The following is a 25,401-nucleotide window of genomic DNA, read 5'->3' as shown; positions in this document are numbered from 1 at the left end:
GTACCCAGAGGGGCCCTGGCAGGAGGGGACCCCTTAGGAAAGCAGGCTCAGATCCCAGGGAAGTCACTGTGCCCCATTCCAACAGGGAGAAGCAGCTGCTCTTCACCTACCTGCAGCTGATGGCATCAGTTGAGCACCTCCAGCAGCAGTTCCGCTCCCAGGCCGCCACCACTGACAAGATTGTCGACAGCTTCTTCGAGGTGGGGGATACTGGCACCTGGCACAGGGAAAGGCTGAATGGACCCAGGGCGGGGTATACCAGGCTGGATGGGCCCATGCGCTGAGCCAGGGTGGCTGGAGGGGGGATACTGGGCTGGATGGGCCCAGCGGTCTGACCCAGGATGGCAGGAAGGGGAACACCAGGTGGGATAGACCCATGGGTCTGATTCAGAGTAGCAGGGAAGGGGGCAGGATACTGCATATGATGGACCCACCGCTAGGGAGCCATCAATAGCCATTGTGCTGCCAGAGGCAGTAGTCCAGGGCAGAGCCTCCCTCTGGGGTGGGGCTCAGTTTGGGGGGCCCCATGGTGCAGCGAGTCAGGGTTGGCTCTATGCCAGAGGGCACCATGCTGCCCCACCCCCTCTGGGCAGGAATCAGCAAGGAGACCCCAGGGGCCTGGGACACTACTCTCTCCCCTCTGTTCCCTGCAGACAGCTGAGCAGGACTTTCCCCACCACTGAAAAAGTTGGGCTGCCCACGCTGTGGGGGAAGGACGTGCCCGGAGGCCCAGCCACTGCAGGCATGAGGCTGGGACAGGCCCCACATCCAGCCCTTGCCCAGATGCTGCCACGGCTCTGTATTAAAAGGCTCCTGGCCACCAGGGATGTAGGGGAAATGGCGTGTGAAGAGTAACAGTGAGGGAAAGGAAAGGATGTCATGCCACACCATGTCTTCTCCCTGCTTTGGGCCCCGGACTCTTGGGTTCTACACCTAGCTCTGGGAGGGGAAGGGGATCTAGTGCATTAGCGTAGGGGTGGGACGCTGGAAGCCAGGACTCCTGGATTCTATGCCCAGCTCTGATGGTCTTCCCATGTACCCTGACTCCTGGCCCTCCCTGAACACAAGACATGCAGAAGCTCAGCTAAAGGTCCCTGCAGCCCCTGGCTTTGACAGCTGAGCCCTGTGGGGAAGCATTTACAAGGGCCAGCAGTGCAGCCGCTTAACCCGCCTGCCCGCCCCTGTGGGCGGGCACCAGCTGCCCAGGGATCCCTGCTGAGCTGGTCCTAGGGAATCTCACAGACAAAGGCTGACTGAGGTTGATAGCCAGGAGTGATGCCAGACTGCTTCAGATGGGGAACAAGGGGCAGAGGTTAAGCAGCGAGGGGGACGCCCCAGAGGCAGCTCTCCTTGGTTGGGAGAATGCTCCATCCCTTGAGGGCTTTACATCCAGGCTGCACGGCTCTAAAAGCCATGCTCTGGTTCCACCCCCAGATCTGGGCCAGGGGCAGGAAAAGTTGCAGGGGGTCAGGCTGGGGCTCAAAACAGGCCCCTCCAAAATCAGACAAATCAATCTTCAGTCACTGTGCACCTGGGGCTTGGAGCTTTATTGGAAAGCAGTGGGGACAGGGTGCCAGAGGAAAGCCCCCACCTGGGAGAGGGGCTGGTAAGGCAATGACTCCAGCCTTTGGGGGGTGCGCTGTCCTGCTGGGCCAGGCCGTGGGAGAACTGTGCAAACACAGAAGACAAGCAGTTTTAGCCCTGGGCTTGCAGAACGGCAGTCTTATGCTGCTAGTGCTTTAAAGGGAGAGAACTGGGAACCACAAAAGGTTAGTGCAGTCAGGAGGGCGCTGGACTGGGAGCCAGGACTCCTGGGCTCTATTCCCTGAGCTGGGTAGTCCCTTTTCCTCTGAGTGCCTGTTTACCCTCCCACCTTGGGACTGTTAAGACTGTGAGGTCTTCAGGGCAGGGACTGTTTCTCATTCTGTGTTTGGGCTGCACCTGGAACAGGGGTCTCTGATCTTGCTCACGGGCTGCACTATGCCCAGTGCAACAGGGCCCCCCAATCTTGGTTGGAATCTGTCCAGTGCCTGGCGTAACAGTCACAACAACTGCAGAGTCCAGTGCAGACGTGGCTCAGACACGGCACAGGATCACCCACTGGGCAGCGTCAGGACCCAGGTCAGATGGGGGTGCCAGTAACCCACGGGGCAGAGCAGTGGACACAGCCTGACATTTGTCCCTCAGCAGCGCTCCCGCTCTGGGGAGAGGCAAAGCCAGCGCCAGCCCCACTGCAGTACTGCAGCACCATCCGGAAGGAGACCTGCAATCAGAGAGGGAGGGATCAGAGCTGACCTGGGCCATCATGGATGAGGCCTCCCATGGGACATACCCAGAGCAGTTTTGTGCCCCCCCCCCGGCCCATCTCAATGCCTGATAAGGATGGATCTCAGCCACAGACTGGCCAGCACAAATTCACAAATTCACTCCCCCTCCCATGGGCCTGAGGCTGCCAGCTCCACAACCAGCAATGACTGGAGCAGAGCAGCCTAATCTTGGGATGAATGGATTATGGAGCAGGGTGATACGCTAGTGGGTTACAGTGTGGGGGCTGGGAAACAGGACTCCTAGGTTCTATCCCCAGCTCTGGAGGGGAGAGGGGTCTAGTGGCTGGGGGAGTATGGGAGCCAGGACTCCTAGGTTCTGTTCTGTTCTGTCCCTGGCTCTGCCACTGATTCTCCAAGTGACTCTGGGTGAGTCCCTTCCCTCTCTTGGTGCCTGTTTCCTTTCTGTCTTTTGTCTGTTCAGACTGTCAGCTCTTGGGGCAAGGCCTGTCTCCCACTGTGTCTGTGCTGCACCTGATTTGGGGTGGGGGGGGGATAGGTCTTTAGGTGCTACTGTAATACCAACAAAAGAGCAGTGTCCTGAGCTAGGCTCTCTATCTGTCCCTCACCCCTCCAGCTGCTGACCCTTACCATCATTAGTGAATTCATCTAGTGAGGGATCATTCCCATTTACGATGGGGAAACTGAGGCACAGAGAGGGGAAGGGACGTAGAATAGAAACGTAGGGCTGGAAAGGACCTCAGGAGGCCACTAGTCCATAGCCCCATGCTATGGCAGGGTTACATAGATCTAGCCCATCCCTGACAGGTGTGTGTCTAACCTGTTCTTAAAACCTCCAGAGATGGAGATTTCACAGCCTTCCTGCGTGATTTGTTCCAGTGCTTAACCACCTGAGAGTTACAAAGTTTTCCCCCCCGATAGCCACCCTAAATCTCTCTTGCTGTGAATTAAGCCATTTACTTGTTGTCCTATCCTAGGTGAGCATGGAGAACAATTGCTCACCATCCTCTTTAGTACAACCTTTTACATATTTGAAGACTTATGTCCCCCTTCAGCCTTCAGTTCTCTCACCTAAACATGCCCAATTCTTTCAACCGTTCCTCACAAATTCTTGCTCTCCTCTGGACTCTCCTGTTTGTTCAGAGCTTTCCTAAAGCGTGGGGCATGAAACCAGACCCAGCACTCCAGCTGAGGCCTTGAGAGTGCTGAGCAGAGCACAGCAATTACCTCCTGTGTCTTACATCCGCCACTCCTGCTGACAGAGCCCAGCATAACATTTCCTTTTTTCACAACAGCATCATGCTCTTGGCTCATGTTCAATTTGTGATCCACTACCCCCCAGATCCTTTTCTGTAACTCTACTGCCTACCCAGTATGTCCCCATTTGGCAGTTGTGCATTTAATTTTTCTTTCCTAAATGGAGTACTTTGCACTTGTCTGTACTGACTTTCACCTTGCTGATTTCAGATCAGTTTTCCAGTTTATCACAGTCATTTTTCATTCTACTTCCGTGCACCAAAGAGCTGGCAGCCCCTCCCAGCTGGGCATCATCTGCAAATTTTATAAGCATACTCTTCACTCCATCATCCAAGGCATTAGTGAAAATACTGAATCGTACTGGATTCAGGACAGACCCCTGCAGGACCTCAGTGGATACATCCTCCCTGTTTGACAGCGAACCATTGATAACTACTTTTTGAGGACAGTCTTTCAACCAGTTGTGCAGCCACCTTATAGCAATTTCATCTAGATGACATTTCCCTCGTTTATTTATCAGAATGTCCTGTGGGACTGTGTCAAAAGCTTTACTAAAGTCCAGACATCATGTTCACTGCTTCCCCTTTATCCACTAGGCCAGTAACCCTGTCAAAGAAGGAAATTAGATTGGTTTGGTTATGATTGGTTCTGACAAACCCATGCTGACTATTTCTTATAACCCTAGTATCTTCTAGGTGCTTACAAACGGATTGTTTAATCATTTGTTCCAGTATCTTTCCAGTATTGTAGTTAGGCAGACTGGTCTATACATTCCCAGGTCCTACTTTTCCCTCTTTTTAAAGACAGGTATTATGTTACCCTTATTCCAGTCCCCTGGGACCTCACCATCCTCTAATGGTTCTGAGATTGCTTTGGCTAGTTCCTTAAGTACCCATCGGGCAATTTTCATCAGGCCCTGCCAACTTGAAGACATCTAACTTATCTAAATACTATAAAAATCATAGAACTGAAGGGCTGGAAGGGACGTCAAGAGGTCATCAAGTCAACCTCCCTGCACTGAAGCAGAACCAAGTAAAACCTAGACCATCCCTGACAGGTGTTTGTCCAACCTGTTCTTAAAAACCTCCACTGACGGGGATTCCACAACCTCCCCTGGGAGCCTGTTCCAGAGCTTAAGTACCATTATAGTCAAGAAGTTTTTCCTACTATCTAATCTAAATCTCTCTTGCCCATGACTGTCTGTCCTACCTTCAGTGGACATAGAGAACATTGGCCTCTTTACAACAGCCCTTAACATATTTGAAGACTGTTTCCCCCCCTTCTCCTTTAATCTGTTCTTTCCCTGGTCTGATCTGAGATCCTTCCCCCTTGCTAATAGTAATTGTGTTAAGCATCTGCTCCCAATTAACCTTTTTAGTGAACACTGAAGCAAAAAAGGCATTAAATACTTCAACCTTCTCCATTATATGCTCTTCTTCCCCATTGAGTAACGGCCTACACTTTCCTTAGTCTTACTCTTATTTCCGATGTGTTTAGAGAATCTCTTCTTGTCCAAGGTCAGCAGCAGAGCTGGGACCAGAAACCACGAGTCCTGCATCCCAGTGCCCTACCCATTATGCCAGTCAGCTGGTGTTGGCAACATGGCCAGGACCCTGGCATATCCTGCCCCCTCAGCATCAGGGGTGGCTCCTGAACCCACCTTCAGAAAACGACTGGCTTGGTGGAAGGCTCAGTGCGGGGAGCTCTCCTCTCAAAGGCCACGCCATCCCCAGGAAGTGGGGAGGCCAGGAGCGGGCATAGCCAGACAAGGTGCCACCTGTCCCCCAATGCCTCCTGCAGGTTGCGGCGCCAGCCCAGGTCATAGCAGCGGCTCTCCCCAAACCACTCCCTGATCGTCTGGCCACGCAGGCTCAGCAGCACATGTAAGAAGAGGAAGCCGGAGCAGAAGAGGAAACTGACCACGCAGGTGTCCGCCACGAAAGCATAGATGAAGGTCAAGGTGCTCACCTGGCCTGGGGAAACACAAGGGGGTGCTGTCAGTGCTAGGGCAACTAGAAGCCAGGCATTCCCCAAGGGTACACCTAGCATCCCCAGACACAACCAGGTCTTGACATGTTCCCATTAACCCTGCTCTGCTCCCTGTTCCACTGACATGTGACTGCCTCTCGGGTAGCGCACAGGGACTGTTTATACTGGGATATCATAGTTGCCTCTGGGGTAGGGACTGAGGGAGGGCTGGGTGGCTCAGGTGACGGGAATGGGCTGTAGAGTTTCTAAGGATCTGCCTATGCTGGAAGAGCCCCCCAGGTGCAAACTCAAGACACAATCTGCAAAAACAACATGTGATTTACGGGTCCCTCAGTTTCCAAGGAGATGTCCTAAAAGGGTCTATTTTTCAGAGGGTACAGGATCAGCAATCTATAAAATCAGGGCCCTTTATGGAGCTTCTGGCTGATGCCCAGACATCACCAAATCTTGGTCTGATGTTCCTGAGGCTCGGCCGCAACACACTAAGTTTTTTAACTGGGTATTTCCTAGTTTGTTTGTTTTGAAATAAAACTAGCTGAGAACAGCTCGATCCCAGGGGAACCAGTGGTGCTCTGCCCCCATGTGTGGATGGGCCCTTCCCAGCAGGTCCTGCCATGGCTGTACCCGTCAGCAGCATGAGCCACGGCATGAGGAGGAGGAGGATGCTGTGCAGGGTGACTCCCTCATGCAGCATGGCCATGAAGATGTCAGCGTTGAGCAGGCTGGCGTAGAGCAGGGCCACCCAGCCGTGCAGCAGGAGGCAAAGGAAGTAACGGTAGTTATGGTAGCCCACACACTGGCCCAGCAGCACACAGTGGTGGTCCCGGCGCAGCATGCACACGTTGCAGGTGTAGCAGTGGTGACAGCGGGGGGGCACGTGGGACTGGCAGGTGTAGCAGTACCTGGAAGGGAAGCAGGAGCCTCAGGGGGGGTGATGCAGCGTTTCCCTGTTCTCCCCCCAGCATCCGAATAGCACATCATATTGTGCTGTCCCTAGGGCTGGAAATAGAGCGGCAGCCCCAAAAGCAGGGCAGTCCTGGGCAGGGAGTCCCCAGCAAAGAACAATGGAGCGGGCACAGTCAATCCCAATCTGTCCTCATCCCAATCTCAGGCCACTGCCACACCACATCTTGTAGAAAAGCCCTCTCTCAAACGCAGCGACAACAGCATGACAGTGCTCTAGCACCAACCTAAAGGTTGCCGGGTGCTGAGCTGCAGTTGCCTCAGTTGGGGCACAGGTACTGTTTATACTGGGATCCCATCCCTCGCCCGGCACGGAGATGAAGCCGCCGTGGGGGTAGAGGGGAATGGGGCTGTTTATACAGGGATCCGTCACCCAGCACGGAGATGCAGCCACCTCTGGGGTGGGGTGCCAGGGCTGTTTACACAGGGATCCCTTACCAGGCGCTGAGATGAAGCTGCCTCTGGGCTGTGAGAGAGCCCTGTGCCTCCCTCTGTGACCCAGCCATACTCACTCCCAGCCCTGTCCCACGGCGCCTCTGGACAGCATGACCCCTTTGATGCTTGGGCTGGTGGTGACGAAGAGGCCCATATTGCCCAGCACGTTGGCCAGGAGGAAGAGCAGGAGGGGCAGGTGCAGGGCCAGGGGCAGCTGGGTGGGCTCCGCAGGCCAGAGAAGCAGGCACAGCACCTCTGTGCACATGGCCCCCATCAGGGCCACGGTCACACACAGGGGCAGGCACAGCGCGGCATCAAGGCGCTGCCATCGCCCGCCCCAGCGCGCCTGCATGGCTGCCAGGGGGCGCCCCAGGCGAGCGCTGCCCGGGGCACAGAGCAGCCTGCTCCCCGCGGGGGCGGAGGGGGGGCGGGGGTGCTGGCTGCCACCCTGGCCGAAGGGGAAGGGGCTTCTCTCCGGGGGCTGGTTCCCTCCCCAGGGTCTCTGCCCCGGACCAAGCTCTCCGGAGGCCTCTCCTCCACTCTCCCCTCGGCCTCCGCTTCCGCCGCCAGCTGGGCGCCACAGCGCGCCCAACCAATCGGGGGCGGGGAGGGCCGCTTTGCCCAACCTTCCCTCTGACAGAAACCGCGATCGACCAATCACGGTGCCCAGCGGGGGTCGTCATGGTGCCCGGTGCGGGGACCGGGGTCACCGTGCCCGGGGGAGTCATGGTGCCCAGTGCGGGGAGCAGGGTCACCGTGCCTGGGGGAGTCATGGTGCCCAGTGATAGGACCAGGGTCACCGTGCCCGGGGGAGTCACCGTGCCTGAGGGGCCCACAATGCCCACAGGGGTCTCAGATCGAATTAGCAGAGCTTTGCCCTTTTTCCAGGTGGCCACCCACTCCGCTGGTTCCCAGGCCCATGCTCTGCCCCACTGCCACACCTCGGTGCTGTATAGCCCCTGCCCTGGAGGTTCATTCCGTGGTACTTCCTTTGGGGTCATGGTTTGGCACAGACCTTCCCATGCCACGTGCAGGCCGCAGACACCCTCCCTTCCACATGCCGTCCTGCGGGATGCCACACCCTGTGGTTGGACACATGCTGCCAGGCAGCGGCAGTGCTGGACAATGCTTTGAAATCCCGGAGCCAAGTGGTTAGTGTTTGGGGTGGAGGGGGAACTGCCATTTTGCAGGAGGCAGCCAACCCCTTAAATGGGCCTGGTTTGCAAAAGGTGGGAGTTCAGGATTCAGGTCCCTGGAAATTCGGGTCCTCCTTTGAGGTTTCCTCTCCCTCCCACAATCGTTAGCCACTTCTGGGGGCTCCGAGCCCAGCCTGTGCTGCTAATAATAGCCCTGGTGTAACCGGAGCCACAGCACAGGGAATGGGCACTGGACACCTGCAGTGCTGCTGCATTGCGGGGAAATCAGTGTCCTCTAAGCCAACTCCCCTAGTCTCTCCAGCTTTCCCTTCCCTGGGCATTCCCCCCCACCTGGGCCCCCCTGCAGGTGCCCGGGATGTTTATGTGTTGCTGAGACTGGGGTGGGGTACCAGGTCACAGCTTCTCTGCCAGGTGCTGGCTGGTGGATATGGTATTGCCCGCCCAGGTCTCCCCCACATGCATGGCGCTGGTCAGTGACATGTTCTTCCCTGCAGGGGCCTTGCAGAATGGTAGGTAGACTCGTGCTTCTTGCAAAGTATCTCCAAGTGCCTTGTGGGGGGGGGTCAGGGGGGAATGTCAGTCCCTTGATTTTAGAGCTGGGAAACTGAGGCATTGAGCAGGGACGGGACTTGGTCAAAGTCATACAACAGGGCACTGACAGAGCTGGGAGTGCGACCCGGGAGTCCTGGCTCTTTCAGTGGCCATGCCTCCCTTTGATTTTTGCAGCTGATGCCATCCTATCCCTGCTCCCAGCTCATTCCTTGGCCCTGGGTTCCTCCAGATGACTTAATGGCCTTTTCCAGGTCTGACACCTCTGCTCCTCATTATGAACTAGCTGCCCCCACCACCCCTCCAGCTCCCGCTGCGGCTTATTGTGCATTTCCTGTCCCCAGACCACCAGCAAGCCACCACCCCCTGCCCTCCAGGTACAGGGTCCCTTTAAGAGCCTGCAAGGGGGGGGGTGTCTGGTCTCTGGCCTGCCAGCAGCTGTCCTCACCCTCCCTGGTTGGTGGGGACAGTCCCTCTGCACCCTCCCCCTGGCCTTTTAAAGGTGGAACCTGATCCCCCTTCCCCAGGCTGATAATACTTAATGGGGACCAGTCACGTGGGTGGCTTTTGACCAGGAGCTCGGGACAGGGCAAAGCTGCCAGCCACCAGGGGCAGAGGGATCTGACCTCCAGGAGAAGGGAACTGGTGCCTTGGGCAAGGGGCAGTGCATAGCAGCGAGGAGGGCCTGTGAGAGGGACAACTGGGGACTAAGGTGGAAGAGGGGACAGTCAGACGTGCAGAGAGGGACAAGAGGACAAGCCACGATGACCACGCAAGTAGAGAGCCATATCCAGTACAACCACTCATACATGATGACTGAAGAGTACATGCAGCAGGAGGAGGACTGGGACCGGGACCTGTTGCTGGACCCGGCCTGGGAGAAGCAGCAGAGGAAGGTGGGTGGCTATGGGGGATAGTTTGGGCCGGGGAAGCAGGGTGGGAGCCCGCGAGAGGTGCTGTGGGCAGGTGCCCATGGTGCCCAGGTTTGGAGAGCTGGGCAAGGGGCTGTGTCTGCGTGAGTCAGGGCCCATGGGGGAAACTCAGCAGAGTGGGAACCTCAGAGAGGTACCAGGCACTATGGTGAGAGGCTGGCCCAGGGCCCCATCTCTGCAAGAGAGAGAGTCGGGTGGGGTTGGGGGAGGGGGATCCTGAGCAGGAGAGAGGCCAAGTTGGGCACTAGATGGACAGGTACAGGGTACCATCACTGCAAAGATTTGGGGCTTTTGGGGGCAGCCACAGAGTGGTGCTAGGGGTTACACGGGTGGGTGCAGGCCGGATCTCATCTCTGCGAGGGGCAGCCTCTGAGCGGTGCCAGGTGCTTGGAGTTACAGGGGTGGCACAGGGCTCCATATCTGCAAGGGGCAGCCTCTGAGTGGTGCCAGGTGCCCTGGGTAACGGGGCAGGCAGAAGCCCCTATCTGCAAGGGCAGACTCCGAGCAGTATGCAAGGCTGGAGAGCCGGGCTCCGTGCCACGTAGGTTTGTCAAGAGCCAAGCCCCAAAGTGGCGGGTGTGGGGAGGTGATCTTTGGAGCAGGCAGCTGCTGTGCAAGGGTAACTGATACGGCTTGATGCCCCTTCCCACTCCCAGACCCAGAAGGGTGACGCCAGCAGTGGGGAGTTGGAGGAGGTGGGTGCGTGTGTCCTGGAACAGAGTCTGTGGCATCCAAACTATGTCAGGAATGATGGGGATGCGAGGGGCCTGCTGGGCTAAATATACCCACCTGCCTCGCTGTGATCTGGGCTCTGGGCAGGCTGTGCACCAAGATCTTCCAGGTGTATGTGGCGTGCTCGCCCGCTTGGACCGCTGCTTATGCATATGGCCAAGATGTTGTGTGTACAGTGGCTGTGAGCAGCCCCGGGCAATTGGTTCACGCACACACACCACACACCCAAACTCTCCCTTGCAACAATCCCTGCATGCGCTGACCCACAGCGACCCACTCTCACATACACACAACAACCCTCCTGCAAACACTGATCCACAACTACCCCACTCCCACACACAACAAGCCCCCCTCATATACTGACCCACAACAACCCCATTCTCATACACACACAACAACTCCCCTGCATACAGTGACCCACAACAACCCCACACTCATGCACACAACAACAACCCCCCTGCACACACAGACACACAACAGCTCCCCCTATTCTCTCACTCTCACACACACTCTCAAAGTGAGACACCCCCAGAGCAGTGGGCCTGATCCTGATCTCATCCGGCAGCACATCCAGGCTGTCTCCCTTGCAATTGATGCAGTACCACTGGCGTGAGTGGGAGCAGGATCAGGCCCAGCGAATTCTGTGCCCCTTACCCCAGGAACCTCTGTCAAAGTCCATGTTCTTATGCCCAGGGTGGATCAGGCCCAGGAACCCATAGAGCCAGACTGCTAACCCAAAACCCCTGGTCCCAGCACCACAGAACTCTTGGCTGAGGCGTGCCCAGAGGGCTGCAATAGGGCAGGCGTGCACATTGCTGTTCTCCATCGGGCATGGGTGCCACGTGTCCCCTCCCTATGGTTCTGTACAAACCATTGGATTCTCTCCCCTGGCCTGCCACTGCTGCAGGGAGCTTTGAGCAAGTGGGGATGGCGCAAGGTGGGATGTTCCTTCCTCCCACCAGCCCTAATCTTGATCCTCAGCCCCCCAGGATCCTCTCCGCGTGTGCCCCTTAACACCAGGCTCTAACCTGGCACCCTATACCCAGGGTGGTGGTACAGCTACATCAGGTGGGGAAAGGCTATTAGAGCCCCTGTGACCAGGGGACAGCCAGGCTGCCCCTCCTGGTGGGGAGCACTGTCTGGCTACGGGCATGTCAATGAGAGAATGCCACCCGCTTTGAAGTAGTTGCCTCCCATGTAAAGGGAGGTCCTGATCCTCCCTACACCAGGGCAACTCTGGGGTTCACTGGTTGACTCTGGATTGGCCCTGGGAAGCTGAGATCAGAGTCCGGCCTTGGCCTTGTTGCAGTCAGGGGGTGACTCTGGAAACCAGAATTCAGCCCTTTCTGTTGGCACAACTCCCCACAGAACGGTGCTGCTGTCTAGGTTGAGCTGCAGGCTGGGTATTGCCAGCCCTTATCCAGCCCGAACAGTCCTGACCTGAGCTCCACAAGTACCACTTGCTCACACTGAACTGCTTGGACCACCGCTCCCCACCCTCCCCATACAGATGTTTGCCTGTCCCTGCTCCCCGCTCACCTGCTGTCTCTTTGACACACGGTTCTGTTAGGCTATGGAACTCACTGCCACTGGATATCACTGAAGTTGGGTGTGCAGAAAGGAGGTGGATAGCAGGGCTGTCCGGAGTCAGAGTAAAGACTGAAAGAGCAGAGGAGAGCTGGGGGAGGGGTTGTGACCCCACCTTCTTTGGGTGCTACACCCTGAACTCTAGCAATTGGGGTCAGAAAAGTGTTTCCTCTGGGTGCAGGTTATCCTACCACTGCAGGGCTCTTACCCCTTCCTCTGGGCATTGGGGTGACATAGATGGGCCATGAGCTGACCCAAGTGGGCCATACCTGTGGAAGTTTGCACCTGCTCTTTGTTATACTCTTGTGTTAAGTTGTCAGGGAAGGGCCCAGTGCACAGGTGGTGAGTATGCGTATGTGTGTGTGGAACCCAGTGGGACAGTGCTCTGGGTGTGCGTGTGTACCAGTGCTCTGGGTGTGTACCCTTGTGTACCAGTGTTGTGCATATCAGTGCTCTGGGTGTCTGTGTGCACGTACTCTGATGTGCCAGCGCTGTGTTTGTGTGTGTGTGCGCACCCCAGTGTGTCAGTGCTTGGGAGGGTGCCAACATGATACAGACAGGTGACCTGCCCGATTGTTCCCTCTGAGAACCTAACACCCCCTCAGGGATCCCCATCCCAAGCTGCCTGTTGGAGGAATCTGCATGTCTTGATTTTTTCCCCAGAGTGCCTGATTAAGTTGTATGCTGTTTGGGGCAGGGACTAGTCATTCTGTTCTGTGTTTGTACCGTGCCTAGAACAACAGGGGATCCTCAGCACTACCCCAGTACAAAGAATAAGCATTTGATCAGAGCAGGGGATTGTCTGTTTCGAATCCCCCACCCCCTCGTTAGCAGAGCAGGGATAGTTTCATGTGCTTGGGAAGCTGTTCCTGCTGATTCGAGTGTTTTGGGGGATTGGGAAGGGGGATCAGGTGGCTGCTGCTATTCCAGACACCCTGTCCTTGTAAGGTGGTTTCTATAATAAACCACCCCCCACCCTCTGTCCGTCCCCTGCTGCTTCCCGGGTGGGGTGAGCTCATGTGGGTATTTTGGAAGAGGACACCTCTTAATTAGGCTATGGCCTAGGAGAGGGGGGCAGGGTGGGGTGGGGGCTGCAGCAGCCCCCAGCCTGGGTGGGCCTTGCTGCAGGGCTCCTGTGGAAGAGGCTATTTAAAGATGTCTGCAAGGGATCCTGAATCAACTACAGAGACAGATGGGGGGGGGGGGCACACTTGCTCCCATGGGCAGAGCAGGTGGCTTCAAGAGGATAGTGTGTGTGTGTGTGCGTGTGTGCTTGTGTGACGGGGGGAGGGTGAGTGCCAGGGGCTGAAGGGAGTGGGGTCTAGTGGTTAGGGCACTGGACTGGGAGCCAGGACTCCTGGGCTCTGTTCCCAGATCTGGGAGGGGATGTGGGGTCTAATGGTTAGAGTGGGGATGGTAAGGCTGGAATTCAGGACTACTGGGTTCTCTTTCCACTTTTGCTCTGTGACATTGCTCCAGTCTCTCTGCCTCGGTTTCCCCATCTGTAGGAGGGCTATCTACAGATAGGTGTTTGGAGAGAGCCTTGGAATCCTTCTGGGAGAAGGGTTTCCTGGCATCCCTGTCGCAGGTGCCCCACAACCAGCCCGCAGGCCGACTACCCTGAATGTTCTGCAGAGCCCCACACAGCCGGCCTGCAGGCCGACTCTACCCAGAATGCCCTGTTCTTGTGCCCTCCGCCCTGCGCAAGGCCAGTGCAAGCTGTGGAAATGCCTGCATGAGGGACCGGGGCATGTGGGGAGGGACCATGCTGCAGCAGGGCTGGGAATGTGCTGCTGTTCAGGCGCAGGAGCCTCCCGTCCATGCTAAGCGCCCTTTGAATCACACAGTCTGACCCCCTGCAGCACCTTCCCTCAAGCCGATTCCTGCCCCAGCCCAGGTCTGGTGGCAGAACCATAGCCTAGAGCCCTCTGGCCTGGATTTAAAGCCCCCCAAGAACTGGAGAATCTCTTCCCCCCATCCAAGGGGAAGCTACTCCAGTGGGGAATCTCCCCCCCCCCCCCCCCGCTAAGTATCTGCCTTCATTCCAGAGTAGATTTGTCCAGCATCTGGTCCCAGCCATTGGCCCTGCTAGGCCTTTGTCTGTGAGATTCTTGAGTCCCCACAGATCAGAAATCTCCCATGTTGGTGCCTCTAGCCCTGGATCAAGGTCCAGCCCCACGCCCCCGCCTCCCGTCATGCTAAATCACGGGGGCTGCTTCAGTCTCTGGTCAGCAGGCAAGTTCCCAGCAGGCAGGACGTTCTGTGCACCCTCTCTGGTCTTTCACAGCACAGCCCCAGGACTGGATGCAAGGTCTCAGCTGGGAGATGGAAGGGGGATCTCTGAGTTGTGGGGTACAGCCAGAATTGGGGAAGGAGCAGGGAGGGATCTGCCCTGAGGATGCTCAAGTGCTCGCTGCTTGGAGGTCCACAGCTGGAGGAGGCGGAGATGCAGCCACACAGTTCCTTGAGCAACCCGCAGGAGGGGGGAGGTCTGTGCAGCTGAGCATCAGGGGAGCAAGACTAGCGGAGGGCAGTGAAAGCTGGAGAGGGCAGAGAGCCTGGATGGGTCTCAGGGGGAGCAGCCTTGGCCAAGAGAGGGGCAGGGTGGGGAACTGGAGACATTCCGGGAGCACAAAGCTCTCCCTGGCCCCCGCAATGGAAGGGAAGATGGGAGAAGGGGTGTGTGGGGATGGATGAGAGACGACTGGAATGGGGGGAAAGAAAGGAGAGCTGGCTGGAGAGAGGGGTGCCTGGGGTAGGCTGGATGGCTGGGGTGGGGTGCTGGGTGGATAGATGCTGGTGCAGTGTGTGTAGGTGTGGGTGGATGAGCACAGGGGGTGTCAGGCCAAGCTGGGAGTGGGGAAGCCCCCGCCCCCGTGCTGCATCAGCTCCCAGCGTATTTACCAGCACCCACAGGGAGGGTGGCCCCTCAGACTATTGTGTTAGCTGGAGCCAAATCCCTTAAGCCCTTGTAAATAGCGGAGAATGAGCCACAAATACTCACCGTAACAAAGGATTAGCCCCAAGGGATCCCAGCCCGCTGCCAGGCACAGGACAGAGCTTCCCAGTGCCAGTGGAAATCCGGCTGTGCTGCAGCTCCCGTTGCCCAGATAGATGCCTGCTTGGCGAGCAGGGGGCCAGAGTGCTGGTGCATGGCTCGGGGAGTGGTGGAGTACAGGCTGGGAGCAAAAGCAGCTTCCCCAGAGACACACCAGTCCAGCCTCCTGCCAGGCAGCATGGCCCAGTGGCTGTGGGACTTTTCCGGCATAGCCCCATAGTGTAGACACAGCTTACAACAACAGAAGGGGTAGGAACCCCTCCCCGAAGGAAGGGTTATGTCTACACATGCCCTCTTCCATCTGCACAGCTATGTCTGCTCTGGGAGCTACATCAGTCAGGGTGTTTTGTTCACATCTCCGACTCACCTCGCTATGCTGATATAGCCCCAGCTAGGACGCTGGAGTGTGAGCCAGGATGCATGGCTTCTAATCCCACCTCTGGGAGGGGAATGGTGTCCAGGGGTTAGAGCACAGGGGCTCTGAGCCAAGACTCCTGGGTTCTATCCCTAGCTCTGGGAGGTATGTGGATCTAGTGGTTGGAGAAGGAGGAGGGGCTGGGACTCAGGACTCCTGGGTTCTATTCCCACCTTTGCCTTTGACCTTGGGCAAGTTCCTTCCCCTCTTGATACTGCTGTTTGCCCTAGTTGCACCATTTGTCTATTCAGACTGAGCTCTTGGAGGCAGGCTATGTCTCTCACCATGTCTGTGCAGGGCCTAGTACACCAGAGGCTGATCCAAGTCAGGGTTTGTTCAGTGCCCATTCCACTAGGGAATCCCTGCTAAACATTTCCCCCTTTTTCCCAGGGTGGGTTTGTCCAGTGTTGGCTCCTGGCTCTGCTCAGCTTTAGTCTGTGAGATTCACGAACCTCCTCAGGTCTGAAATCTCCTCCCCATATCCGCGGCTTTAGCTTGGGATGCAGCCCCCTCCTCTGAATTGCAGGGCTACTTTAGTGTCTGGCCGGGTGGCAGGATCCCAGCCTGTGGGCCGTTCTCGTGGCTCCTCTCTGCCCCTCCCCAGCCTTTCACAGTGGGGCTGTGGGCTCTGCCACAGTATGCACAGAGGCCCCATCCCCTCCCTGCATTGCCCACCCCCAGTCTTCAGAGTAACAGCCGTGTTAGTCTGTATTCGCAAAAAGAAAAGGAGGACTTGTGGCACCTTAGAGACTAACCAATTTATTTGAGCATGAGCTTTCGTGAGCTACAGCTCACTTCATCGGATGCATACTGTGGAAATTGCAGAAGACATTATATACACAGACACCATGAAACAATACCTCCTCCCACCCCACTCTCCTGCTGGTAATAGCTTATCTAAAGTGATCATCAAGTTGGCCCAACTTTAGATAAGCTATTACCAGCAGGAGAGTGGGGTGGGAGGAGGTATTGTTTCATGGTGTCTGTGTATATAATGTCTTCTGCAATTTCCACAGTATGCATCCGATGAAGTGAGCTGTAGCTCACGAAAGCTCATGCTCAAATAAATTGGTTAGTCTCTAAGGTGCCACAAGTCCTCCTTTTCTTTTCACCCCCAGTCTGCACATCCTGGGATCACATTAGCCCTTACACTGAGAGCTTGTGTCTAGGAAACCCACCTGGCACAGTCCACTGGTAGGGCTGGGCCTTGTACAGGGGCTTATGAGTCTGCTGCTGGCCTCTGTGAATGGAGACTCATTTAGCTCCAGCAGTAGTGGCAGGGCTGTGTGTCTAGTGGGGTCCTGCAGGGATCCATTCTAGGCCAGGTGCTGATTAACATTTTCATCAGTGACCAGGAAGTAAATATAAAGTCACTGCTGGTGAAGTGTGCACATGACACAAAGATGGTGGTGTGATCAGGTCAGGCCATTCCTCCCGAGCGACCGATCGCTTGGTAGAATGGGCCCATTCAAACCCCCTGAGTTTTAATACAGCCAAATGCAAAGTTATACTCCTGGGGGCAAGGAGGGCAGGTCAGCCCCCGAAGAATGAGGGACAGTGTCCTGGAAAGCAGTGACTGAAAAAGACCTAGGGGGTCAGAGTGGACCAGCAACTCAGCATGAGCTCCTAGTGTGATTCTGCCCAAAAAGGGTGAATGCGGCCTGTGGATGGATAAACGGGAGATGGGTACTGATGAGGCTGGGACTGGGACTGCGTATAGCGCTGGGCTCCACACTTTAGACAGGATGTTGAGAAATTGGAGAGGGTGCCGAAAAGAGCCACAACAAATTATTCAAGGGCTGGAGAAAATGCCTGATTGTGAGAATGTGAAAGAGCTCCATCAGTTTAGCTTCTCCAAAAGCAGATTGAGAGGTGATTGATCATGGTGTACAAGGACCTTCATGGGGAGAAAGCCCTGGGTACTAGAGGGCTCTTTAATCTAGCCGAGACAGGCAGAACAAGAACCATAAGAACATAAAACCAGACATACTGAGTCAGACTAATGGTCCTTCTAGCCCAGTATCCTGTCCGCCGACCGTGGCAAATGCCAGGTGCTTCAGAAGGAATGAGCAGAACAGGTAATCATCAAGTGATCCATCCCCTGTCACCCATTCCCAGCTTCTGGCAAATAGAGACTAGGGACACCATCCCTGGCTAACAGCCCTTGATGGACCTACCCTTCATGAACTTCTTTTTTGAACCCTGTTATAGTCTTGGCCTTCACAGCGTCCTCTGGCAAGAAGTTCCACAGGTTGCCTGTGCGTTGTGTGAAAAAATACGTCCTTTTCTTTGTTTTAAAGCTGCTGCCTATTAATTTAATTTCATGACCCTAGTTCTTGTGTTATGTGACGGAGTAAATAACACTTCCTTATTTACTTTCTCCACACCAGTCATGATTTTGTAGACCTCTATCATATCCCCCCTTAGTCGTCTCTTTTCCGAGCTGAAAAGTCCCAGTCTTATTACTCTCTCCTCATATGGAAGCTGTTCCATACACCTCATAATTTTTGTTGCCCTTTTCTGAACCTTTTCCAATTCCAGTATATCTTTTTTGAGATGGAGCGACCCCATCTACACGCAGTATTCAAGATGTGGGCGTACCTGGCTGGGAGTAAAAGCCAGACAACCTCAAATGAGAAATAAGTCCCGTTTTTCACAGGGAGGGTGATTACCCAGTGGAACAAACCCCCCAGGGCAGGGTGGATTCTCCAGCTCCAGGCTGGCTGCCTTTCTGGAAGATGCTTTAGTCAAATACAAGTCACTGTGCTCAATGCAGGGATGTCTGGGGGACATTCTCTGGCCTGTGATACACAGGAGGGCAGACTACATGATCTCATGGTCCCTTCTGGCCTTGAAATCTACTAAATGGAGCCTCCGAGAGGGGAAAAGTCTTGTTCAAGGCCAGTAGCCGAGCTGGGAATGGAAGCCAGGTGTCCTGATGCCAGGTGCAATGCATAAGCCATCAGACCATGCTGCCTCCCTTAAGATTTCATTGTCGCTCAGGCCTTGGGGCTGGATGCTGAGAAGGCGCCTGCTCCACATCTCTGCGTCATCCACTGAGCCCTCCGGCAGAGCCCAAGGGGGGCGAACGTCTCTGGTCACTCCTCGGGGGCCTGCTCGGGCGCGGGAGGTGGCAGCTTGGCATTCGGATGATGCTATGAAATTCTAGGGCACCCTAAAAATAACCCTGCGGCTGAGCTGGAGAAAATGTTGCAACGATGCAGGGAGAATCTTTTTATAAATCATCCAGCTTGAGTCTCCAGAGCTGGGTCTGTCTGGACAGGGAGCTCAGCTCGCAACAGGGCACAGGAGCTTGCAGGTAGCATGCTGGGCTGGGAGTCAGAACTGCAGGGACCTGTCCCCAGCTCTGGGAGGGGAGGAGGTCTAGTGGGCTAGAGCTGGGAGTGCTCCTAGGTCCTATTCTGGGCTCTGCTGCAGAACTTGGGCAAGTCCCGTCCCTTCTTGGTGCCTCTTTCCCCTCCCGCTCATTGACTGTTCAGACTGTGAGCTGTCTGGGGTAGGGACTGTCCCTCGCTGTGGGTTTCTGCAGCGATCAATATGACAGGCCTCTAGAAGCTACTGTCATCTAGCAATGATTTTAACAATGAGCGCTCTTCTCCCATATGTTGTTGGTCAGTTCCAATTAGGAGAATTCGGATAACTGTAAAGATACCAAAGTCCCACAGATCTTGAATCAGTCCAGCTATAAACTCTTCCCCGCTCAGTCCATCTCCTTAGGTTGCCACGACCCTCTAAGTTCTCCCATCAGCCATGGAGTCTCCCTGAGCTTACAACATCCTTTAAACCTTCTTTATGCTTCAGAAAGGGGCGTCTTTTGTCTCCCATTGCTGGGAACCTTCAGCCAGACCCCAAAGGGATCTTAAGGAGATTGTGGGCTAGGCTTTCCCATTGTGCTCTTCCTGGCTGGGAATTTTCAAGATTTCCCTTTCTTTCCCCCGGGAATAGTTCTTGCTCAGCTGTTGTGTTGTGCTGCTGGGATGGGGTGAGGGGCACGGGGCCAGGGCGTCCGCTGCATCATCAGTGCAGAGTACGGTTTTCAAAAGCAGTTATACCATCGAAGGGGTAATGATCCACACCCCAGAGCTGGAATGGGGGGGAATAAACCGTAGGGACAATCCTGCCCCATGGGGGATGGGTGAGGAATAGGGTGCAAGGTGGGGGGTGATTCCAAGGGACTATTAGGATGACCCTAGATAATCCAGCCAGTCAGGGGGCATCCTGGCCCCCCCAACCTCCTGCCTGCCTGGTTGTATCCTGCAGACCCCGAGTGTGGGGTATCCACAGCTCTCCAACGGACTTAAAGCTACAAGGTGTGAGTGTGTGGCAGTGTGTCATCGCCTCTGCTATATTGCGTAAGATCTGTGTGTGTGAGAGAGGGCCCCACGGCCCCCTGAGGGAGAGAATTGAGTCAGACCTACACTAGAGAAATGTCCTTGGCTGTAGACCTGCTCTAAGGCCCAGCCCATTTGTGTCACACCTTGTAATCACCACTCCCCCTCGCTCACAGATAGGTGTGCATGCACTCACCCGCATGTGCACCAGGTGCTTTACAGTGGGGCTCTGCAGACCCCCATGCCCAGTGCTGCCTACCCCTGCAGTTTCATTGCAGCTCTCCTGCTGTTTGGTCTTTCCCATCAATCACCAGCTCCCGGAGTCCTGGGACTCTCCACTCCCTTTTAAAGCCAAAGAAGCATGCTCACCCTAGGGGACCAGGGAAGCTGGAAGGCGTGACATAGGGGCACATGGAGTGGGGGATACTCTGCTGTGCAGTGGGAGGGGGTGCAGGGCTAGTGGGACTATGGTTAGAACCACCCAGGTCCCATCTAGCCCATCCCCCTGCCCAGGAAATCCCAGACGCTGAATCCCAGCAGCTGTTCTCTTCAGGGTGGCTGGCGGTGGGGGGCTAGAACAGCTGCTCCCTCCCCCTGCCACGCTCCATCTTAGTCATGTTAGGAATGAGGCTGCATCCTGTCTGCAGGGGGGGGGTCGCCATCCACCCAGCCCCACCCTGAGCTGGGTGGGCAAAGGGAGCAGGAGCACTCTGCACTGAGGGAGGGGGGTTCTGTGGGCCAGGATTCCCAGTGTCCCCTTTCAGGGGTGGGGGTGGCAGCCAGCCAGCCGAGGCCCTTTGGCTGCAGTCTGCGGATCATGAGCTCACCCCTCTGGGACGCCCGGGTACACCCTGCCCCCTAGCAGGCACATTGTCGTGTGCCATCTAGATCTGCAGAGTTGATGCATTGCTGTAGGCCTGACTCACGCAGCCCCTCCTGGACAGCCGAGTTCCCAGGCTGGGGCTAAATATGGGGAGGCGTTGTGGGCAGGAACATGCACTCACCAGCAGGGGGAGCAGTGACACACACACATGCCCCATTCCCACCCCCTTCCCTGCAGCCACCCAAGAGGGGTGGGGTGGGGTGGGGGCAGTGGGGCGGATGAGGCCAGCAGCGTGTGTATTATTAGCAGAGCTCAGGGAGCCCAAAGGCTGTGGGAGTCCTGGGGTCAGCAGTGTGTTAACGGGGAGCTGGGAGTGTTGCAGTTTTGGGGTCCCTGGCGTTTGGGAGGGTAGGTTAAAAGAAGAGGGTGCGGGCTCAGCAATAGGGGGAGTTGGGATGGGGTTGGCCAGCCCTGGGGTTAGATGTGGGGCTCCCCGGGACTGAGGTGGGGAGCAGGGTTAGGGGCAGGACAGGCCAATACCAGGGCTGGGGTGGGGCTCGCCAGGGTTAGGGTCAGAGGACCGTGTGATGCTAGGGTTGACAGTGGGCTTAAGGGCAGAGCTTGGTGATGTTGATGTTAGGGTCAGGGCTTGCCCATCCCAGGGTGGGGTTAGGGTCAGAGGTCAGCGATGTAGGGATCAAGCCTGTGTCTGGCTTGTGCTGTAAGGCTTGTGGGGGCCCCAGCTCTGGTGGGAATCAGCCCCTTGTGCCAAGGGCCTGGCACAGTGCCCTGGGAGGCCATCTGGGCTGTGTCCCCTCCAGTGAGCAGAGCCTCGATCCTGCTGATGTGGTCCTGGGGGGAAGGTGGGTGCTGTGGGGTGAGGATGGGGGAGCTATGAGGAAGAAGCCCCAGGGAGGGCGAGCAATGGGGGCTATGTGAGGTGCAGCCTGTCCCTACCTACACCAACCCAGGAGCTGGCGTGGGAATAGCCCAGCGCCTCCTGCCTCCTGCTCATTCTGCTGTCCTGTTCCCGGGGGGGGGAGGGGAGGGTGGCTGTGGAGTCTCTCTAAACCCCGCCCCCCATTTTCTCCTGCAGACATTCACGGCCTGGTGCAACTCCCACCTGCGCAAGGCGGGCACCCAGATCGAGAACATCGAGGAGGATTTCCGCAATGGGCTGAAACTCATGCTGCTGCTGGAGGTGATCTCGGGTAAGGTGGGGGAGCTGGAATCGGGGGGCAGATCCACAGAGGGCCATGTGGGGGTGATGAGGAGAGGGACAAGAATCCATGGGGAGCCACCAGTAAGGGCTCAGTGGCCACAAGGGGCAAGAAACCATGTGGGAGAGTGTGGGAGAGAATCCATGGGAAGATGAGAGGGACTTGGGGGGGACCCAGAGGATGCAGTCACCAGGGTGTAGCCCAGCTGTAGTGGGGTGGGGAGGGGCTCTGGACCCCTGGCTCTGAATCTGGGGTTATGCGATGTGGGGTTGGCTGTGTCACGCTGCTTGGGTGTGTGTGTGGTGGGGTGTGTTGCGGCCTGGCGATGTGGGGTGCACCTGGTTTGTGTGGCTGACCTGGGGGGCGGTGTCTGTCACCGACTCTGCTTCCGGATGTGAGTGTGTGTGAGGAGGGTATGTGGGGATGGAGGGGGGGGAATCTGTGCTTCCCCACCCACACTGCTGAGTCCCCCTCAGTCAAGTGGGGAGGAGGTGCAGGGGACCCCAGGGTGTGTGTGGGGGTGCCCCCTCACCCCATCACTGACTCTGCCCCTAGGCAAGTGGGGAGGTGCATGGGTGTGCGGAAGCTCTGTGCCTTTCCCGATTGGTGACTCTCCCCGAACCCCTCAGGTGAGCGGTTGCCAAAGCCGGACAAAGGCAAGATGCGTTTCCACAAGATCGCCAATGTCAACAAGGCCCTGGACTTCATTGCCAGCAAGGGGGTCAAGCTGGTCTCCATCGGGGCTGAGGGTGAGTGGGGTTGGGGGGGGCAGCGGTCCTGACTAGGGTGATGAGGGCCCACAGCGCTGGCGCAGTCTCCTCCTGCATGCCCCGTTACCATGGTGATGCCAGCCCCATCGCTCTGGCGTTGGTAGGCAGGCCCTGTGCGTGTCTGGGAGGGTCGGGTGGCCACAGGCACTGGCAGCACCCTCCATGCAGGTCCGGGGGGCTGGGTTGGGGTTGAGCTACGTTCCCTCGTAATCCCATGGGCTGCTCTGTCTCGAGGCGGGGAGGCTGCCTGTCAGCAGCGCCTGGGCTGGGGATGTGCAGGCCCCCGAGCAGCACAAACACTGTGGGGGTGGGGCTGGGTTTACTTCTGTCTGTCCCCCCGCATATGCTCTCCTCTGCCTGCCCGTCCATCCTCGTCTCTCTATCTCTGTGCACCCCATCTCTCCCCCTGCCCCCTGGACACCCGTCTCTTTATTTCACTCTGCCCCACCCCGCTCTGCCTCTTCCCTCTCCCCCACTTCAGAAATTGTGGACGGGAATCTGAAGATGACTCTGGGGATGATCTGGACAATTATCCTGCGCTTCGCCATCCAGGACATCTCAGTGGAAGGTGAGTGTGGGGCTGGGCTCTGCCCCTTTACACCCCACCCCCAATACGTACTCCTGTACCGTATACACCAGACACTGGTCTACACTGCACCCCGTCCGCATACACAGACACCCTATATAACCCCTATACACTACACACTCCATATATCTCCTGGACACTACACATACCCCTATATACTGTGCACCCCACGCCTATCCTTATACACAATACACTCCATGCACATCCCATATACATACCCCTATACCTCCCATATAGCCCCACAAACGCCCCTATACATAAATATCTGAACCCCCCCATATAAACCCCTATACATGCACCCCAAACACTATACACTCCATATATCTCCTATACATTACACACACACCTATACACTATACACTCCTATACTCTACACACATACACCCCTATACGTTAGATCTTACACTCCAAACACACCCCATATAGACAGCCCTGTACACTATATATCCCATATGGCCTCTATACACACCCTTATACCCTATTATATGCATACCCACCTACACAATCATGCACCCTATATAAACCCCTCTACATGGACCCTACTCCCTCCATATATCTCCTATACACTGTACTACACCCCCCATATACACCCCTATATATCATATAATCCATACATATCCCATATACATACCCCTATACACTATGCACCCCGAACAGCCCCTATACACACTTCTATACACCCCCATACAAATGCCTTTTAGCTGCACACCCCATACACCTCCTATACATTACACATCTCTGTATATAGCCGTACACATACTCACCCCTACACCCCAGTATTGACTATAATCTAATCTCATGCTTCAGGGCTGCAGCTGGTCAGGGCAGGGGTCAGGAAGGAATTTTTTTCTCCAGTTCACAATTGGCCAGCCGTCTGGGTGTTTTTTCCTTCTTTGAAGCATCAGAGATCGGCCACAGCTGGAGACGGGACATGTGGAGGGTTGGCCAGTGCTCTGAGATGGTCCAGAGACTCTGGCTTAGCTGCCTGGCTGGTGTGTCTTGCTCCCATGCTCAGGGTCTAAACTGGTGGCCAGATTTGGGTCAGGAATAAATTTTCCCTCAGTCTGATTGGCAGGGACCTTTCACCTTCCCCTGCAGCACAGGGCATGGGTCATCTTTGGCCATGCCTTGTCAAATCCATTCCCTGACATCACAGGGGGCTTGGGCATCGGTGGCCCCTGGGTCTTTGCTGTTCTCGGTCTGGGGCTCACAACAGGTCAGTCTCCTGAGGCCTGAAATGCTTTAGCCAACACAAGTGACGGGTGCAATGCAGGGGTAGCTGGATGAGGTTCTCTGGCCTGGGCTGTGCAGCAGGGCAGACTGGGTGATCTAATGGTCCCTTCTGGGCTGGAACTCCATGAATCTGAGACCTCCCTGCTGCCTCCCCACACCCACCAATGAGGGGCTGTGGGTAAGGCTCTCCCTTGCACTGCAGGCCCTTCCTGCCAGGGGCCACTCCCCCCCCCCATCTCCTGCTCCTCTCCCCCTCCGTGCAGCTGAGCCAGGGGGGTCTGAGCCATGCTGCCTGGTTTCTTGCAGAGACTTCGGCCAAGGAGGGGCTGCTGCTGTGGTGCCAGAGGAAGACGGCTCCATACCGGAATGTCAATGTGCAGAACTTCCACATCAGGTAGGGGGCGCCGTGGGGAGGGGGGCCTCGCTGGGGGCTCGGGGCTTTGGGGCAGGCCCCGGGGTCCCCTCGCCCTACAGCCTTCATGAGTCGAGTTGGCTGGGGCTCAGCCCCTCTCCCAGGAGACAGCAGCTCCAGCAGTGCTAGCTGGACTGAAGGAGCCCAGGGGCAGCTGGGCTGGAGGAGGGAGCATAGGGCGGGGCTGGGGTGCGCGTGCAGTGCCAGGCTCCAGCACAGCGCCTGCAGCTGGCCAGGGGCATAGCCGAGGATCACCCGACTTCTCCTTCTCCTTCTCCTTCTCCTTCCCCCCGGATGCGGCGCAGCTGGAAGGATGGGCTGGCCCTGTGTGCCCTGATCCACCGCCACCGGCCTGACCTCATCGACTATGCCAAGCTCAGAAAGGTGTGACGGTCCCTGCCCCTGCTGTCTCCCCCACCCTTCCCCGGGTGTTCCCTCCATTGCCCCAGCCCCCACCCTTGCTGCTTCCCTGTACTTCTTCCTCCCAGCCCCCTCCCCCACAGCCCCAGCCCTCACCCCTGCCAGCTCCCTGCTACCACCCCAGTGACATTGGTCCTGGCTCCTGGCACTGCCCCAGCCCCCCATTTAGTTTCTTTCTCCCCTCTCCCCGGCTGTTTCTGCCCAAGGACTTTCAGCTCTTTGCCGG

At 56.6% G+C, this 25,401-nt stretch overlaps 2 protein-coding genes across 3 annotated transcripts in view; one reads left to right on the top strand and one right to left on the bottom strand.

Annotated features, from left to right (window-relative positions):
• Positions 1-1,514: 1,514 nt before the first annotated feature.
• ZDHHC24 (zDHHC palmitoyltransferase 24) lies at positions 1,515-7,354 on the bottom strand. 2 transcript variants are annotated; one of them, XM_074959791.1, is made up of 4 exons: positions 7,007-7,352; positions 6,156-6,433; positions 5,203-5,515; positions 1,515-2,263 (listed from the first exon to the last, which is right to left on the bottom strand). In XM_074959791.1, exons 1-3 carry the CDS (start codon positions 7,279-7,281, stop codon positions 5,205-5,207), a joined length of 864 nt encoding a protein of 287 aa, XP_074815892.1. In that variant the 5' UTR covers positions 7,282-7,352; the 3' UTR covers positions 1,515-2,263; positions 5,203-5,204. The 2 variants fall into 2 exon arrangements, with proteins under 2 accessions (XP_074815892.1, XP_074815891.1); XM_074959790.1 differs by lacking the exon at positions 1,515-2,263 and adding an exon at positions 4,026-4,148 and having other exon boundaries at positions 7,007-7,354.
• A 1,829-nt stretch (positions 7,355-9,183) lies between these two features.
• Positions 9,184-25,401, top strand: part of ACTN3 (actinin alpha 3) — a 31,211-nt gene continuing 14,993 nt past the window's right edge. The window contains exons 1-6 of the mRNA XM_074958068.1: positions 9,184-9,531; positions 21,631-21,745; positions 22,384-22,503; positions 23,006-23,092; positions 24,650-24,737; positions 25,061-25,139. Of these exons, the coding sequence (XP_074814169.1) occupies positions 9,400-9,531; positions 21,631-21,745; positions 22,384-22,503; positions 23,006-23,092; positions 24,650-24,737; positions 25,061-25,139 (621 nt within the window). The 5' untranslated portion in view covers positions 9,184-9,399. The remainder of the gene's footprint in view (positions 9,532-21,630; positions 21,746-22,383; positions 22,504-23,005; positions 23,093-24,649; positions 24,738-25,060; positions 25,140-25,401) is intronic.

The sequence above is a fragment of the Natator depressus genome, chromosome 7 (genome assembly GCF_965152275.1).
Source record: "Natator depressus isolate rNatDep1 chromosome 7, rNatDep2.hap1, whole genome shotgun sequence".
Taxonomy (NCBI): Eukaryota; Metazoa; Chordata; order Testudines; family Cheloniidae; genus Natator; species Natator depressus.
Note: the sequence above shows the minus strand (reverse complement) of the source record. Positions and strands in the feature narration are given on the sequence as shown.

Excerpts from the sequence above, each read along its gene's own strand:
- ZDHHC24 (XM_074959790.1), bottom strand. The coding sequence starts at position 7,281 with ATGCAGGCGCGCTGGGGCGGGCGATGGCAGCGCCTTGATGCCGCGCTG. Across the intron at positions 6,434-7,006 it reads GCCGTGGGACAGGGCTGGGA|GTACTGCTACACCTGCCAGT; the intron begins GTGAGTATGGCT and ends CTTCCCTTCCAG. Across the intron at positions 5,516-6,155 it reads GTGGCTCATGCTGCTGACGG|GCCAGGTGAGCACCTTGACC; the intron begins GTACAGCCATGG and ends GTGTTTCCCCAG.